Source organism: Thunnus thynnus, chromosome 18 (assembly GCF_963924715.1).
Source record: "Thunnus thynnus chromosome 18, fThuThy2.1, whole genome shotgun sequence".
In the NCBI taxonomy this organism is placed as follows: Eukaryota; Metazoa; Chordata; class Actinopteri; order Scombriformes; family Scombridae; genus Thunnus; species Thunnus thynnus.
In genome coordinates, this window is record NC_089534.1 from 15,529,916 (window position 1) to 15,548,039 (window position 18,124).

The window sequence follows — 18,124 nt, forward strand, 5'->3', positions numbered from 1 at the left end:
CACCGATATAATACATCAGCACATACTGCAGAAGCAGCATACAAGCAGCAGCCATGCTGCAGCTGTTGATGCAGCACTAGTAGCTCTCTCCAGTGAGCTCCATGAAAATATCAAAGTGCAGTTTTTACACACAGCTCTTCTTAGGTGCTCACTGCAGGCTGATCTCCCTCCCAAGGACAAATCTCCACAAAGTCTTTGTTTACCCACAGTCAAATGTTTCTGATAAAAGACACGGTCACATTGAACTTTCTGGACAGTCGAGCGCTACAGGCACAGAAACCAAACTTTCAAGGTCAGTGTGATCTTTAAGAGCTGCTGAGACTTCACCATCTTTCTTGTGACAAGTGGATTAAAGTGGATACATGTAAAATATTTAATTTACCTCTTAACATGTTAATAGATTGTATGATTAGTTATTTGATAAGTCATTTGTATTTACAAATGGTGGACGTTTGCATACTGAGCTTCTGTATCTCTGAATCACTGATGTCTGAACCCTGAGAGTAAAACCATTGAACTACTTTTCAAACCCACTCTGTGTCAGAGCTGTGTTTTTTTCCCCCAGTAAATGCTGCATGCAGTCTAGTAACAAGATTAGCAGCACCCCACCACAATGCAACATTGACCTCTTTAGAAATTAAAATTATATTTGCATACCTCTATAAACAGTCATCAGACTGAACAAAGACTCACAGATAGATTTGCCATCTCACAGACACACAAACACACAAATTGTGATGAGGTTTCATACCTGCAAAATATGGTCTGAAAAAAACCCAGTAACCTTATCTGAACCTGTGACACCATTTCTGTGAATTGGTGAAGAGTGTCAGGTGCATTTGCACAAAAATATTCATGCTTTTGAGCACCTTTTCATAAATATGGTGAAATTTCATTTATTATCCTTCCTTTTAGGTTTTATTTTACCTGTAATAAGGCCATTTCTCCTTTGTGAAACAAGAATATTCTGCTTGCTAAACAAGCATTTGAAAACAAATACATTTTACTTGACTAGTTCCTCTTGGAGCCATTTGACAAAAAGAAAAAAATAATGAGTCATGAAGCCTGACAACTTCTTCCCATGTCTGTCTTAATCCTTAAACCTTAACTACTGCATTTTTGTCAAAATTCCAACAATTATTACATGCAAAAGAGTTAAAAGCATTACATTTTGTTTACAATTCCCTATGATGTGCCATTCTTCTTAGCCCGCTACATAAAATTGAAAGTATAGATAGAGTTCACACAGGTTGACAGTATGATAAATTGTACAGTTGCAGCCACAAAAATATCAAGATGGTCCTGAAATTGAATTGCTCTGCTTAGAGAATCCATTTCAGCCCACAAGCTGCTCTCAAGTTGCAGAAATCAGCATGCTTGTATAAATATATATATATATATATATATATATATATATATATATATATATATATATATATATATATATTAAGATCACTTCAACACACTTCAATTCCTACAGCAGATCTCATATACTGCAGACATTTTTCATTGTTTTACTGAGAAAACAGAGAGGATATTGTTGTTTTCACCCGCAGGTATGCTTTTCTTGTGTTTTCAATCAGACATGAGCAGTGGGCTGAATGAATAGATGCATCGATGTGACTGTGTCAGTCAGACAGCTGAATAAGAGAATGTCCTTGCTTTTGATTGACCAGAATGAGCTGGAAAATGTTTGAGAGAAAAACACTGTGGATTCAATTTTGTGTTTGAACTGAAATGCTCTGGACAGATCAGCAGAATGACTGTGATAACTGAAAAAAAGCTCACAAAGCTAAATATCTGAGATTGCTCTGTGTGTCTGCACTGTGAGTAGCCATTGTTTAATTGGCATCTTTCTGGGAATGATTTGTTGAAACTCATTATTGATCAAATTATAAAGCAATTTTGGAACCAAATTGATTTGCTACACAAAGACACATTGCAATCATACAGTAATATTGCACTCCTGAAGGCCAAACTGTATCTTGGTAACCAAACCATGTATAGAAGACAAAAAAAAGATGCTTCTGTGCATTGGAGTATTTGTACAAAGTCTTTTTATTATGCATAAATATGTAACAAACCATAACAGCTTCCAAAGTCTGTACAAATGTTTACAGTTTAGGACAACTGCATGTGGTTTATTCACAAATTGCTATATTATAATATCACAACACTGTTGGAAACCCACTAATTGCATAGATAGAAAATAAGCACCTTCTTTGAAAAGTAAACCGATACTGTAAACATCAGTGTTTAATTTGGGCAATAATAGCTTATCTGAGAAAATACTCCACCTTTCCTGCTGAAGATATTCATTTTTACAAACCTTGAATGTTTTTGGACTCAAACCGTCACAGGCTGATTTGTATTCAGTGCACTCAGGACTCTTATTGGCATGTTATACCTCCAAGTGCAGGTCTTTCCCCCTCCCACACAAAATTCTCTGCTGCGCCAAAGAACTGCCTCCATTCAAGATTTGCTGGGAATCTGCCCACATCAATGTGCTGTATACAGTACACTGGCTACACGAAACAAAACACCAAGAAGCTTCAGGCTGGACTGATCTGTGCCATCATATAATTTATACAGGCTTTCGACTGCAAAATAAAACTATATTACAGATTTTTTGTTGTTGTTGTTGATCAACTGAAAAGATAATAGACTGGCTGAAGATTATACCCAAATGTAATATCTAATAACGCCCCTTGTAGGTCCTTTCTCATTTCAAATTCTTTATCACATGCATTGAATAATAATGCAGCTTGTGGTGAAGCTCTGCAGAGACAATGCCAGTGTTTCTGCTTATAAGTAAATTTGCTTCAAAACTATTGTTTGTTGGCTGACATTACTGAAAACCAATTCTGAGTCTGAGAGCTCCTTCTCAAAAAAATCACTCAATAGCACTGAATCAGCGGATACTGAAGCATCCACACATAAATCCATCAATCAGTCAATGATGGAGCTGAAGAGGTGAGTGAATGGTGAAAAAATAACTTGTTAGAAAAGATGTTGGAGAGAAATGATGACACTGCCTTTTAGACACTTCACTTTCTTGAACTTCATTGTCAATACTAAATGCTAACATGTACCCACAGATCCATAGACATGCTGGAGGCTACAGTATTTATGATATCCAAGCAGAATAGTGCTTTCCTCTTCTGAAATATGCAATAGAGTTGGTATTTCAGCCAGTCAGGAATAAAACAATGCAATTAAGCTTCATGGCATAACCTGATAAGCCGCCCTATTATTCTGCAGCGGGTGTCATGACAACAACACAGAGCCCTCGCTGCCTCCCGCCTCCTGCCGTCACAATTATTCTCAGTCATAATGCCATGAATACAGAGAGAAGGACCACTTAAGCCAGACTGGGGCACAATATAATATCCTCTTGACAGTGAACGTCATCTGAACAGTGGATAAAAATAATTTGCACCGTCTAAGCAGAGCAACATTTTGTCTATAATAAGATTTGGGACGAAGCACATTATGTGGGGCACAGATTGCAGTTAAGAGTGGAAGTTGTGAATTGTGTTCAATGGTGTATGACTACGTCCAATCAAATAGGCAATTCTTTTTTTTTCACTTTATCATTGTACACTGTATGTGGGTTACTCTATGCACAAATAATGGCTATTTAGAAAAAATAAAGCAATTCCTGCAGTAATAAATGTCACATATATTTAAATTTGTACAAATTAGTCTAACCTAATGCAAAACATACAAGCATCTACACATTCACATCTCAACAAAAGTGATTATTTGTAAAAACAAACTGTGTGAAGCCTCGACTCTATTCAGTCTACTTCATTTATAATGATACAATATGCGTACATTAATTACACCGCTTTGACATTGAAAAAATACAGTATATGAAAATTCTTTACTCTAATAGTTTGGCCTTGCCATACAGTTGTCCTTAAATCCATATTTCATCATTATTCTTCAACAGTAATAAAAGAAGTAGAGGAAACTGCAAAGAAGCGTTCAGAGCAGATTGAAGCCCAGCTTTTGACTTTTGTTTTTTCTTTTTTACAAATGTTCTCCTCAAGTTTTGGAACTTGGACCACGTTTAACATACAGTAGACATCTGACATAACAGTATATAAATAACAGAAAATCACAAAAAGTGTGGTATGTCCCCTTTAAAATTGTACAGAACTAATAATAGACATCCATAGTTTGATTACTGATTCATTACTGACAACTTTAAACCTGGTAATGAGACTGTAGATCAAAGATCCACTGAATTTCTGACACTATAAAGCCGAACTAAGCTTGAGCATGAAGATTCATAGGAAACCTTGTAAACAGCAGTTTGGCAAAAAATTCTCAACACAAGGTCCGCTTAGTTAATGTTTCTGAAGCTTTCAGAAACATCTTGTGGACTTCAATAGCAGTTTAGAGTTGCTCAGTTGTCGTTGAAGCTGTTTTCTTTATCATATGACCCATGTATGGAGTTTTAGTTACATGATAATGTGGATAAATAAACAAAATTCACTCATCTGATAATTTATCTTGATTATTTCTTCCCATTTTTATTACAATACAGCCACCTGTTGCAGGATATAAAAAACTAAACCGTCTCAATGATAAGTGATCGATTTCATTTATCAAGGAAGGCTAAGACATGATATGGTTGAAAGCTTCAGAAAACAAAGTGAGTAGTCCCTGTGTTAAGATTTTATTCACCATAAAACTGACAATATGTATATGACTTGTTGGAAATTAAATTTAAACACTCTACTCCACTCTGTAAATGTAACATGTATGGCTCTTTGAGAAACATTTCCTCATTTTTCATAGATTCTGGACTTTTTTTTACAACACATATATGTTGCAGTTAACAAAAATATGACACAAAGTATGTCTGTAAGCCTGTAAGTCTTACTACTATATAACATATTGTGTTCTCCAAAGAACTGGCTCAATCAGCAAAACAAACTGAATGATGAATGTATAAATCATTTAATGTCAGAAGAGAAACACCAGCTTCTGCTGCGGACTTCTAACGCTGGACCTCTGCCAGTGACTGCTGAGAGTGGCAGCTATTACTTCATCAAGCAAACTACAGGATCAAAGACATATTTTCAGAAAGAGATGACAGCTTTATATACACAAATGTCTGGATTTTTTTGATGCCAAGTAAATCTTTTATGTAGTCTTCATCTGAATTTACAAGTTAAAACCAAGTGAAAGTGGTTTTACAAATTTAGATTAAAAGGAAGAGGCTCACTCTAAACTTGCTATTCATCTTATGATCCGCTTCACTTTTTAGAATATAACAAAATTTCTTCTTTGAGAAGAAATATGTAATTCTTGGTTCCTCCTTACAGTGCTGTTTTGCACACTGTGTGGGTCGTCTTTCATCTGGCTGGTTTGTGAAAATTTGAATATGGCAGGAGATGGCTGTTTACAGTGTGTGTGAAGTGTGAAGTGAAGTGTGTGTTGACTGGCAGGCATTCACAGAAATAGCAGTTTATAATATGAGGGTATTCATTCTGGCTTCTCTGCAGCAGTCGCAGAATATCAAACAGAACCTCTCTGATTCAGGTTATGCACTGGGGGAGTGCAATATGTTTTGCTGTCTGTTCAGTTGGCGCGTTCAGTATTGTGTTTTTTTGTTAGTCTTGGGGAGAGTGGTATGACAAATTTTTGTGGTGCTGTTGGGCAGCTATTGCCAGAGTGTGTTATTCAAACTCATTGTTGCAGACAGACAACAGATTCTCATGGCAGACCTCCTGGGGACTCAGAGCTGCATTGTCAGAGAAGGGTTCGGAGCGGGACTCGGCCAGTCTGACAGAGACAGAAAGGAAGGGGAGGGGATAAAAAAGTAATATTGCCAGACAGGTTAGTGACATTAAACATTTATTCGTTGAAGGGGTTCACAGGATATGAATAAGGTTAAAAAAAAAAAACAGAGGGAAAAAAGGAGCAAATGGAGCAAAGCATGCAGAGGATGCTGATTTATATAATGGAATGACAAGTGGGAGGGTAAACGTACAGGGTGCAACATGAAGATCCATCAGTGGCAGACAGGTGGAGAATTACAATTCCTGTGAGGTCACTCATATAATTCCCCATCACTACCAAATGATAACATAGTGAATGGAACAGTTACCCTCTACACATACATTTTTATGTTCATTTCTAAAGGAAAAATACAAATGAATGGAAAAGTTGTTGTGGTTATGATGTACAGTTAGTGACTGAGGCTATGATAAAAGATGCTGGAATGTTTATACAACACAGGAATTAAATACATGAGTGTTTTGGGGGGTTTTTTTTTGGACCAGTGTAGCAATTACAACGAGCTGCTTCCTTCCAGTCAAGTCTGGAAAGTGCAAGAAAAAGAAGAGGTAAAAAGAATGGTACTGTGCAGGAATGTTGATTCTTACTCTTAGATGTAAGGCCTCATGCTACATGCATGATCAAACATGTACTTTCACACATTTATCATCTTACTTACCAGTGTCCATCTCCTCTACTTCCATGTTGCTGCATGCATAAAGAAGATAAACTAAATCATGACTACAGTTCGTGACTCAACAGTAAAGGTTGGGGTAAGTTAAAACACTTCCAACTACATCATCATCCACAAAGTCAAGAAACACACAAAGCAGCTTAAATTAAATTCAAGCTGCAAGCAGCGTTGAACGGGCCTTTGCACCCTTGCACAAGTCGGGGGCACGGTGTAGTCCAAGGGCCTCTGTCACTGGCATGTAGATGTCTCCAGACCTGGGCTGACAGATCTGACTTTACAAACATGTGCAGACTGGAGCATGTACAATAAAGTTATAGCAATTTAACCCACATGACCTGGTCAAAGGTTGATTGACATGTGTACTGTCAGGTGTGTAGAAACAATAAGTAACTGCAGCTGGACACAGAAAAATACTCATGTATTTGAATGGACAGTGCGCTCTGCAGTACAGAGCTACAAATTTTAGGTTTGATTTTATTTTTCTGCAGCACTTCATCACTAAACTGTCACTCTCACTCAATGAGCTCCATTCAACCTCCACACCCATCCCCTCCCTCCTATTCTCTCTCTCTCCCTCTCAGTTGGAGAGGAGAATGTCACTCTTCTTGTGAAATATCCTCATAAATCCCATGACTTTGGCCAAATACTACATTAAAAATCACATTTTTTTGTAGGAAATTTCATCGCAAATCCATTGATACATGTTTCAAAGTGGCCAGACTTATAGTTTAGACATCAGAACCATTTGTTTGACACAAAGTCCATGCCTAGAGATTGCCTCCCCATTGGTTTACATTGTAAGGTGTGATGTGGCACTACAACTTTCAGGGCTTACAATATCTAAACCGTTTGAGTTATTACAAAGTTTTTAACAACTTTTGTTCAGCACAGTGTCAGAAGTCATGTATTAAAGTTTGAGGCCGATACCGTCAACGCCCTAGGAGGAGATAGCGTTTCTTGGGGGTCCAAAATTGGCGCAAAGTCGTACTTTGATGGGCATATTACGGACTTCCTGTTGGATTTAGGTCAGGGGTGTCAGTGTATGATTTGTAGGTCTTGATGAGACGAATAATTGAGTTTTGTTTCGATCTCTCTACAACATTCCTACGGGCCGTGGCGCCCATATTAGATACATAGGTGGCGCTATAGAACACATTTTGGCACTTTGGGGGTTAATTTTTACATTTTATCACATTTTTAACCAGACCTGATGTGTGTGCCAAATTTGGTGAGTTTTTGAGGATGTTTAGGGGGTCAAATTTAGGGTTGAAGTGGCATAATAATAGAGGAGGAGGGAGAGGAAGAGGAGGAAGAAGAGGGTGAAGAAGAAGAAGAAGAAGGGGAAGAAGAAGAAGAAGAAGAGGAAGAAGAAAGAAACAAACACACCCCTTTGGGGCTCAGGCAATAATTTAAAAAAAAAAGAAGTCCTTCCATTTTAGACGAGGTTAAATTATTTAAGTACCCCAGCGTACAACGGAGCCAAGCCAGCAGTTACATAATCATCACTTGACCTGCAAGGCCACCATTCAATTAAGAAATCTTAAATACTCTTTGAACAATTTAATTAAACACATTTGAACTGAAATTAATGTCAATAGTTGTAAGTATCGATTGCCCTTTTCACAAGCACTGAGCTGCAACTTGAGAAACTACTATTCTGAAAATTTTGTGATAAGTGAACTGAAATTGAATGATCTTTTTTTTTTTTTTTTTTTTTTTTTTTTACAGAGGCTTAAAAGCCTAACATGTGCTGATACTGTTAATTAAAAATGATTGTGCATGAATTGTAGTTCAAGTTGAAAGAATATGCAGCACTGCTCGCAACTCCCAGAGGCCCTGCAGCTACTTTCACCCAAGCACTGCAAAAGTGGTCTGCAGTGACCCATCAACCTGCTGACAAAAAAAACAAAAAAAAAACAAAACAGCCATCCACTCACTGCCATCTTTAAATTCTGTTAAAAGAGGCTAAAAATATATACACATATAATTCACAGAAAATGAGCTCATGAGGCTTGCGGTCTATGAGAGTTCATGTGTCTGCAGCAGAGAAACCACAAAGGAGAAAAACAGTACATCTCGAAACGCCACTCATCTACACTCAGATCAATCAGAGATCTAATGCAGTTTTTGCAGTTAGAGTTTAAAAGTTAGATTCACTCTTAAGGGGTTTATTGATGTGTTTTATAAGACCTGGCAGCCTTTCTTCACCCATGTTGTGAATTGCACGTTTGATACTTTGAGTGTGAGTCTGGATGTTAGTATCAGTGAAATGTGCAGCAAAACTGACTATACATATATAGATATACATGTATCTGTTGCAAGCAGTCAGTCATGGTGAAGGTGTGATTTATGTTTTTTGTTTTTTTAAATGTATTTCTATTATGATTACTATTCTCTCGTTCTCTTTTTTTAGAGCTTTTTTAAAACCTATTATTTAGTCCTTTTTCTTTTTTTTTTGTCCTTTCTCTTCCCAACAAATTCTGTCAGTGGTTGGGAAGGCAAGGGGTGGTGGTTGTTAGTGTTGTTGAAATGTTCATATCAAGTTTTGTGTATTGGACTGCTAAATTACATCTTTTGGGTATCGTCTCCTTTAAGATAAAAATCATAAAGTGTCAAAAAAACAAATAAACAAAAAAACCCAATACATCTTAAATTTTTTACCGATGTACGTGTCAGCTAGTTAAATACATTCCTATGCACACATTTTATGTCCGGCTTTAAAAACTAAAAGACACACAAGCAGTTGAGGGTAAAATATTGATGTACTAAAACGAATCCAACAGTACAAAGCATAAACTAGAGTCTCCTTTGCAGAATCTGGCCAGAGGATTTTTCCAGAAACATCCCTCCTCTGCCAATCTATAGGAACTCCTAAAGTCACATGTAACATTGAGGAGGTGTGACAGTCATGACAACTCAATGTGATCCAGAGCCTTCAGTGTTTCAGGACAGATCTTATCCACCACTGGTGCACAGCCACTACAGAGCTTGACAACCTTGCTGACCTATGCAGAAGAAGTCTGCTTTAACACTCCAAAATCTTCCAGCACATCCTCTAGGATATGTCTGTCAGATTTAGATGTACTCTTAAGTGTTCCACCTTCAGCCATTTGACAAGCGTCTACACTTGAGGTCAACATTTCCTCGCCCCTGGTGAGAGCAACCTCAGTGACGACCTCCCTTCATCTTCTGAACTCTTTCCACATCAAACCGGCTTCCACAGACACCACTGCATGTAATCTTCCCTTACTCTGCCTCTCGTTAACCCATTTGCTTTAACCAAAGCATTTTATGCTCCAACACCACAAATGTATCTATTACCCGCGGGCAAACACAACTTAATGACTTGCCATCTCTTTAATGTGTGGGGCACCATCTCTTCGCTGTGTAAGAAGAGATAATACAGCACTGCAGGACACGTATGCACATATCAGCTGGTTATATGAGGAAATGAAAAGTCATGCAGAGTGCTCAGAGACTCACAGGACTTTATGGCCTACATTCTCAACTGTTTGCTGAGCATGGAGGGACATTATCAAAGAGTCTTGATGGGTTTGGGTTTGAGTGTGCTGAGAGTCTGAGAAACTATGTCAAAGGGACCAAATGAAAGCATTTTATGTCTCAGAAGTACACTACAACACAAAATATGTGCACTAGCCCCATCTGTATGTGCAAGTGCTGTATATGTACAGTAATAATGCACAATAAGAGTTATATCCATCATGTGTATGACAGCATGAGTACATTTGAGTAAGCACACCCATGTGAGAGTTTTTCATACCTGTCAAGTCTCACATTTTAGTGTCTCTGCTGGCATCTCAAGGCCACTAAATTTCACAAACTGTCGCACTATAGAAGAAAATAAAAACTGTTGCTTTGTTATCTTAGTTCAGTGACAAAGTGCTGATACACAGTGGAAGGCACTTCCTGCAGGCTTCAGTCTCTGTCAGGAGAGGTGGCGATCATGTTGGCAGTGAAGGAAGTGATAGTCATTCTTTTTGTCTGCTATGGTTCAAGAGTGGCACGGTGACCTCGCAAGTGTTCTGACTACTCACTGGTAATGTGATTTCTACAGTCAGTTTTGAACTGCAGAAAATCAGCTTTGTGCTGTGCACAACAACAGTAAGAAGACGATGAGATGTTAACCTGGTTTTGCTGGCAATTTATTAGCAAACAATACACAGGCTCCTGTGAGCCTTAGCCAACATAAAAACAAATAAAATTGTAAATCTTACTGTTAGCTCTCTTAACTAACTTCTCCCTTACACTCACACATACAGACAAACTGCTGCAACTAACAGGATGAACAAAAAATATTTTCTCTAACTCTCTGCCAATCACAGGTACATCATTTCACACAGATCTCTGTCATGGGAGCAACAGTGAGTGACGGGCTTCACAGCTTCTAAGCTGACAACATGTTCACTTACACCCTGGAAAACCTCAGTGACTGCAATTAAACAGTCCTTTTTTATCTTTAGCTGAGCTAACATCTTTGAATACACTCATAACATAACAGTAACCTTTAACATGACCATCTGTTACAATATGTTAAAAAACCAAATCAAGTAAAGAAACTGCTTTTCACAATTTAAAAGAATAATTTTCAACTGCAGGTGTAATGCTGACTGCTAATTACAAACACTTATAATAAAACCCTCAATAGCAATAAACTACAGTACTGTGTGAAAGTTTTAGGCACTTTATTAGTTATTAGATTCTTATCCATTAAGCAATACCATCATGGAGGCATCTGATTGGTCCCAAATTTATTCTGCAGCATGACAACAACCCCAAACATACATCCAGAGTTTCTTTTTTTTTTTTTTTTTTTAACCACAGTCTTGGTTGTTCTCCCACTTACGCTGATTGGACGTGTCTAGATCTCTAGATACCATTTTGAACATCTCTGACCAAGTGGCGTGGCTGCTTGAAATGTGAACATGTGATCATTTTTCTCTCTTATATCAGTCACTCCCACAGGGAGAACCTCTTAAGTTGTCTGCAGATGTTTTACTTTTTGCACTGCCAATTTGCTCTTTGTTGTTTGAAACTTGTCGGTTTGGTGAACAGCCTGATACTTTGGGGAAAAGCCCTCAATCTGTTTTTGTTTTTTATACAGTTGTTATTATGTTTGTTTAGTTCAGTTTTTTTGTTAAGCTTTCCAACCCCTCTGAGTTTAACCAGCCTGGGACTGTGATAACATGGGTCACATGATGCACGTAACAAAGAGGGTGGGATTGTGGTTGGGTCAAGGCTGATCATTTTGTCAATATAGTTAATACATACATGGCCATGTCTAATTTAAATACCATTAAGCTCTGTTCTTGGAACACCCAGGGTCTCCAAAAAACTGCGAAGAGAATGACAGTATTGACATTTCTGAAAAAAAGAGGATGTTTCCATTGCTTTCCCCCAGGAGATTCATTTGGAGGACAAGGACAATGCCAAACTGCAAAGGAACTGGGTGGGGCAAGTTTTTGCAACGTCATATTCTTCTTTTAGTAAGATTGCGGCCATTTTGGTAGTAAAAATCTTGCATTTAGGTCCCCTAATTGTGTTATATAGTCAAGACCCTTATGTGATTGTCAAGAGCGTACTCTCAGGCAAGGCTGTAACACTTATGAATCTATATTGGTCTCCTGGCTACTCGCCTGATTTTCTCTCTAAGGCCTTTGCAGAGTTTGCAGAGATGGCATCTAAGGATTCCTTTGTGGGAGATTTCAACTGCCATCTCAATCCCTCTCTTGATGAACTCCCACCAGGCATCTCTCCTCATTCAGGGCAAGCCAGGGTGCTCCCTTCTATATGTCATGACATTGGGTATTCAGATGTATGGAGAGAGCTTCGTCCTACTGACTCAGTTTACCTTTTTCTGCCCCCCCCCCTCCTCCATAAAAGTTAAACTAGAAATGATTATCTTTTCATTCCTTCATCAAAAATGTTTTTGCTTCTGCCATATAGCATAGTTAGCATCATCTTATCTGACCACTCCCCCCTATATATGGTCTATTCCCTTTCCGAGGGCAGGGCGTTGTCAAGGCACTGGAGACTTCAATCATCTCTTCTCAAAGATGATAATTTCATTTCCTACTATACCTCAGAATTCAAGATGTTTTATTCATTAACTCACTATCGACAGACAATCCCTCAATCCTTTGGGAGACATGTAGAGCTTACTCCCAGGGCCTGATTATGTATTTTGTAGCATCTAAGAGATGAACAGAACAGAAAAAAGAACAGCATCAACTCCTTGAATCTAGATTAGCCGACTTGGAGAAACTACATATCAAGCCCAAGCTCACTCAAGGAACAGACGGCAACACGTTCTGCACTGAATACTCTGCTGATTCAGGATTCCAAGCGCTCCCTCAAATTCGCCAGACAGAAGCTGTATGTGCTCGGGAATAAACCTGGCAGATATCATGTCAGATCATTTGATACCAAAACTAGAGTTTGCAATATTTTACTCCAATTTATTGCACTTATTTTTCTCAGACCTGAGACTCCTGAAGGCTACAGATGCTCAAAAACTAAAGTGAAATACCCCAGTCACAAGAGAGGACGCACTGCTTGCTTTGAAATCTATGCCATCTGGGAAGGCCCCAGGGCCAGATGGATTTGGATGTAAGTTTAATGATATTTCTTAGACCCCCTGCTGGCTATGTTTAACCATTCATTTGAAAGTGAGATCTTACCTCAATCACTCAGGGAGGCCAATATCTTTCTTATCCTTAAAAAAGGAAAGTGCCCTGACATTTGTGGCTCCTATAGGCCAATAGTCTTAACTTAACTCTGATCAAAAATTGCTTTCCAAAATATTTGCTATGCATCTGGAAAAAGTGCTGCTTTACATTATTAAGGAGGACCAGACCGATTTTATCTAGGGTCAAAACTCCTGTGATAATATGAGAAGGCTCCTTAATTTCATTCAGTCATCTTATTTGTTTTATACACTGGAGAATTTGGCCTTGGCGATCACTTTGCCAATTGGGTCAGGGTTCTGTACAATATTCCAACAGCAGGAGTTGTGACTAATGGGCTGAGATCTAGCAACTTTCCCCTTCACTGCGGGAATAGACAGGGCGACCCTCTTAGCCTGTTGCTCTTCGATGTTGCTATTGAGCCACTGGCCCAAGCAATAAGGCAGAATGCTCTAATATCTGGTACTCTTGTTGGAGAGAGGGAGTATAAAAGTACTCCTTACACGGATGACGTATTGATATTTTTTATCACAACCACAAACCTCTTTTCCCTGCCTGACCCACTCATTTCAACATTGGGCACTTTTTCAGGGTACAAAATTAATTTAGCAAAGTCTGAGGCCATGTCACAGGGGTCTCTAACGTCTGCCTCAAGCATGTTAGAGCCCTGTCCTTTCCATTGGTCTCCCTCTGGTTTTGTTTACCCAGGAGTGCATATAACACCCACATGTGGTCAGTGAAGACCTAATTCCCTCTCCTTCTGGTTGTCATAAAGGCAGATTTAGATGACTGAGCCCCCTACCTGTTTCCTGGCTGGGTAGGATTACTCTCATTAAAATGAACATCCTGCCCAGACTACTCTACCCACTGCAAATGATCCCTATTTTATTATCAAAGGTTATCAAGGTGCTTGAAGGCTGGCTGAGTTCCTTTATCTGGAGCAAAAGTAAGCCCTGACTGAAGATGGCAAAACTCCAAATGGCTGACTCTGATGGGGGCTTAGACGTACCAAATGTGAGACTATCAGCTGGCAGCACACCTCCGGGTGATAACGGATTGGCTCAAATATGACCCAGTCTCGATTTGGCTAGACACTGAATCCTCCCAGTCCAAATGCTCATTGTGGAATTTGTTGTTTGTGAATAACTTTGAGTCTGTCAAAACCTCTGTACTAATCCTATCACTACCGCAGACAAAGCCTGGAGGTCCATTCATACTATAGAGGGCTGTGCTCAGTTAAGATCCCCTCTTACTCCTATTCTGGATGGCCCAGACTTTCTGTCAGGCTGTCGAAACCAGGGCTTTAAAGCATGGTACAGCCAAAGGCTAACAAAGCTAGGAGATCTATTCTATGGCCAGACTTAACTGTCCTCAGCAGCTACAGCAACGTTATGGTTTACAGAAATGTGAATTCTTTAGATATTTACAAATCAGACTGTTCATCACTAAAGATACTACTTTAATAACCAATAGAGCCACCTCACATGTAGAAAGGGCCTTGTCTTTATAAGTATCCAAGAAACACATCAGTGCATTTTATAGAGCCCTAAGTTCCAACTCATCTCTAACTTCCCAAGCTACTAAGCAAGCCTGGGAGAGAGAGTTGGGCATCTCTATTGATGACCTACCCTGGCAGGAAGTTGGGATCCATGCTATGGAAATATCTATTTGTAATCGAACCATATCTACTTAGTTTAGAATTGTACACCGCACACATATAACACCTGCTCTCAACAACAAAATGGATGCTAATGCGTCTCTGCTCTGCTATAATTGTAACTCTGAGACTGGCAATTACATTCACTGTTTCTGGTCATGTGTGAAGCTACAAAGCTATTGGTCTGGTATTGTGAATGAACAGTGTGCTATTTTTGGTGTTCCATTAGAGTTAGACCTTATGTGCATCCTACTTGGTCTTCCAGATGGTCATATAAATATCAAACACAAGAGGTTATTCAAACTATTGACTTTTGCTGCTTGGAAGAATATCTTGCTCTTCGGGATCAAGGAAGCTGTTCCAACAAAAAGGTCGTGGCACAACCTTATAATGGAGTGTATCCGCAATGAATACATCTCATGCATGCTTCAGTCCTCAGTGGATGCTTTCTATAAAGTTTGGGACCCTTACTTTGCATATATTGGTCCCACACTGTCACCTTCCATATTACAAGAGTTTCCTAAACCGGCCTAGCCTGTCTCTGTACCTTTTTTTTGTAAAACCAGCATTCCTGTAACCTAGCTATTTGTTGATTTCTTGAAAGACAGGAAGGTAATTAGGATTTTCAGCAGAACTCCATTCAAATTAGAATCGATTTTCAGCTGAGGGAAGCTGTAGTTCAAAAACTATAAATGACTCTTGGGCTTTCTTTTATTAAAGCACTTCAACATAATATTTGTGTACATACATCAAGTTACCCAACCATAATTTATTTTGTTTTAATTGGAGCAGATAGTTGTTTGCCTCTAAAACTGCCTCATATTACTCAGATCTGATTTAATAAGACGACAGAGCTTTAAAACACATACAGTAATTACAGTCTTTTGCTGTGTGTTCGGTAGCTACTCACAACAGGGCACTCCAGGCCAATTTACAGACCGAGTATGATGGGATAATATCAGGCACTTTGCCGACTGGATTTTTCACTATTTCTCTTTTTTACCAGCCACATTGCATTTATGTAAATCTATGTTATGATATGTTTCTAACTCTCTAAAAGCTGTAATAATTTTAACATCTCACCACCAGCAGACTCTGACAAAGATGACTTCTTCAACACCATTAGGGAACAGCAAACATTTTCAAACACCAAACAAAGTTACCACTCAATCAATAGAGTAACACCCTCTAATCTGTGACCTTGAGACACTTCTGCCTCAGGTCAGTGCTGCGGGCGCCATTTCATCCTTTTGCATAGACTGAGACAGGAGTCTATTACATGTCCCTGTCTGTGTCTGTGCCTGTGCTTGTGTGTGTGTGTGTGAGTTTCAATTAAAATTTGTGTCAGTCAATGTGTCCCTATATCCCTGGTGTGCTACATACTTGCGGTTATATGTAAAGGTTACCTTGAGAACGGATCATCGAGTCCATCCTCCACATCCTGTTGAGAGATAAACAATAAGGATCAATACACGCATACATTATTTCAAATTACAACCCAGCTGAAATTCCTCTGAGTCAGCCGTTTGTCACAACTTATTTTATTCAACTGACAAAGTAATTCAGGACGTGCTGAACAAAATGTTGCAAAATGGATCTTTTTGTTGAATACTTCTTGTTTCAATTACTATGACTAAATGACTGATTGACTGATTTGATTTGATGAATGATTTACATCAAGAAGGGAGTTTGGAAAAATATGCATAGAGGAACACCTGTATCATATTTTTGGTTCCACTTGCTCCGCTCTAGTTTTTGGGAGATCATCAGAACGTTGTTTCGCATTGTTCTAATTTATTAGATACTAATAGATACAATCTAATACATATTGTTCTGTGTAATGAAACATAATACTACATTTAACAAAATTTAGGGCAAACATGGAAGGATTATCAACTACACAACTGAGTCAACAGTAAGAGAGGAGACTATCAAGATCAAGCTGATGAGATTTGGCTTAATTAAAGCATCATTTCTCCCTATTCCCTCCCAGTGATTATTTTATTTAACAGAGAACACTGACAAATTTCAATGTGTGAGATCAGTCTGCTGAAAAGACATCCTAAAGACTATGGTGTCCCCTAGTGTTGAGCATCTGTAAGTGAACAGAACGGTGACTGACAAACCTCTGCAGCAGCGATATCAGTTTATAAACATAGAATAAAATGGTTTATAACACACTATGATGTCATTGTAAGCAGATAAAAGTGTTTATTAATGTATGTGTCAACTGTAATCCTTCCCAAATACAAGTGCATTACTCTGCAAAGACATCTTTCATTTGTGTTGGTTTCCAACCTAGAAGTCTGTATCCCACAAACGGTCCCAAGATAAATCTGAGAAGTCACAAGAATTTATGTTTATTTTTCTGACTTTTCTCCAACTTTCTTCCCTAAATTGTCTCTAAAAAGCATTCAATCACAACACACTGAGAAGTAAATATATCATTCTTTGGGTGAACTGCCCACAACAACAACAACAACGAGGACATGACCTGTCATAATAGATCACAAGTACACATTGCTTCATTTTGAGGGATCACAAGCCAAAAAGGTTGTGAACCACTGGAGTTGGTCATCTATAATTACAGTAATAATGATTTTGTTTTGTGAAATACTTGCTTGGATTGTGATCCAATTAATGTTTTTTTGTCCACATTTAGGTTTCACATGCCAACAAACATGCTGTTCTCCATATAGAAAACCTTTGCTAATACAAACCTAGGACAAGGACTCATCAAAAAAAACATTTTAAATATCATTTTTTAAAACTGCATTTAACATACAGCTTTAAGATGCTTTATTTATCGCCCCATAACTTATACAAGTTATGATTAAGCGCTCTCTTTTCCCAAATTTAAAATCTGTATACCTCACTGCATGGAATCTCATTGGAATCATGCTTATGTAGCACACAAAACAAAAATTTCGGAAAAAGATGGTATCAGATCAATATTACGAGTGGAAAAGTTGAATCGGTTCACCCCTAAAACAAACAGCCTTACATATAACAATAACCATTCTTTTGGCCCAATCAGACCAATCAGCAGTTTGGAGGCAGAGCATGTGACCTACCCAAGAGTCGTGTTTGATTGGTCGCCTTCGAGTGGGGTTACTACGAGGTGATGGTGAGCTGAGCGAGGCAGAGAAGAAAGGCCTCCGGAGCTTCTCCTCCATCCCAACGGGCTTATGTGCCTCTGGATCTGAGGGAGAAGGCAGGTGTTGACAAGAGGTCGGCAGGGAGTAAGAGTAAAACAGCACACACATCGAAGGAGAG

At 38.7% G+C, this 18,124-nt stretch overlaps 1 protein-coding gene across 6 annotated transcripts in view; it reads right to left on the reverse strand.

Annotated features, from left to right (window-relative positions):
• Positions 1-2,058: 2,058 nt before the first annotated feature.
• Positions 2,059-18,124, reverse strand: part of si:dkey-71h2.2 (low density lipoprotein receptor adapter protein 1) — a 49,781-nt gene continuing 33,715 nt past the window's right edge. Inside the window, exons 7-10 of one of the 6 annotated variants that reach the window (XM_067572198.1) lie at positions 17,923-18,050; positions 16,255-16,289; positions 6,473-6,501; positions 2,059-5,799 (exon numbers count right to left, since the gene is read on the reverse strand). In XM_067572198.1, coding sequence (XP_067428299.1) covers positions 5,753-5,799; positions 6,473-6,501; positions 16,255-16,289; positions 17,923-18,050 — 239 coding nt within the window. In that variant the 3' untranslated portion in view covers positions 2,059-5,752. The other 5 variants (XM_067572195.1, XM_067572196.1, XM_067572197.1 and 2 more) reach the window with 5 other exon arrangements.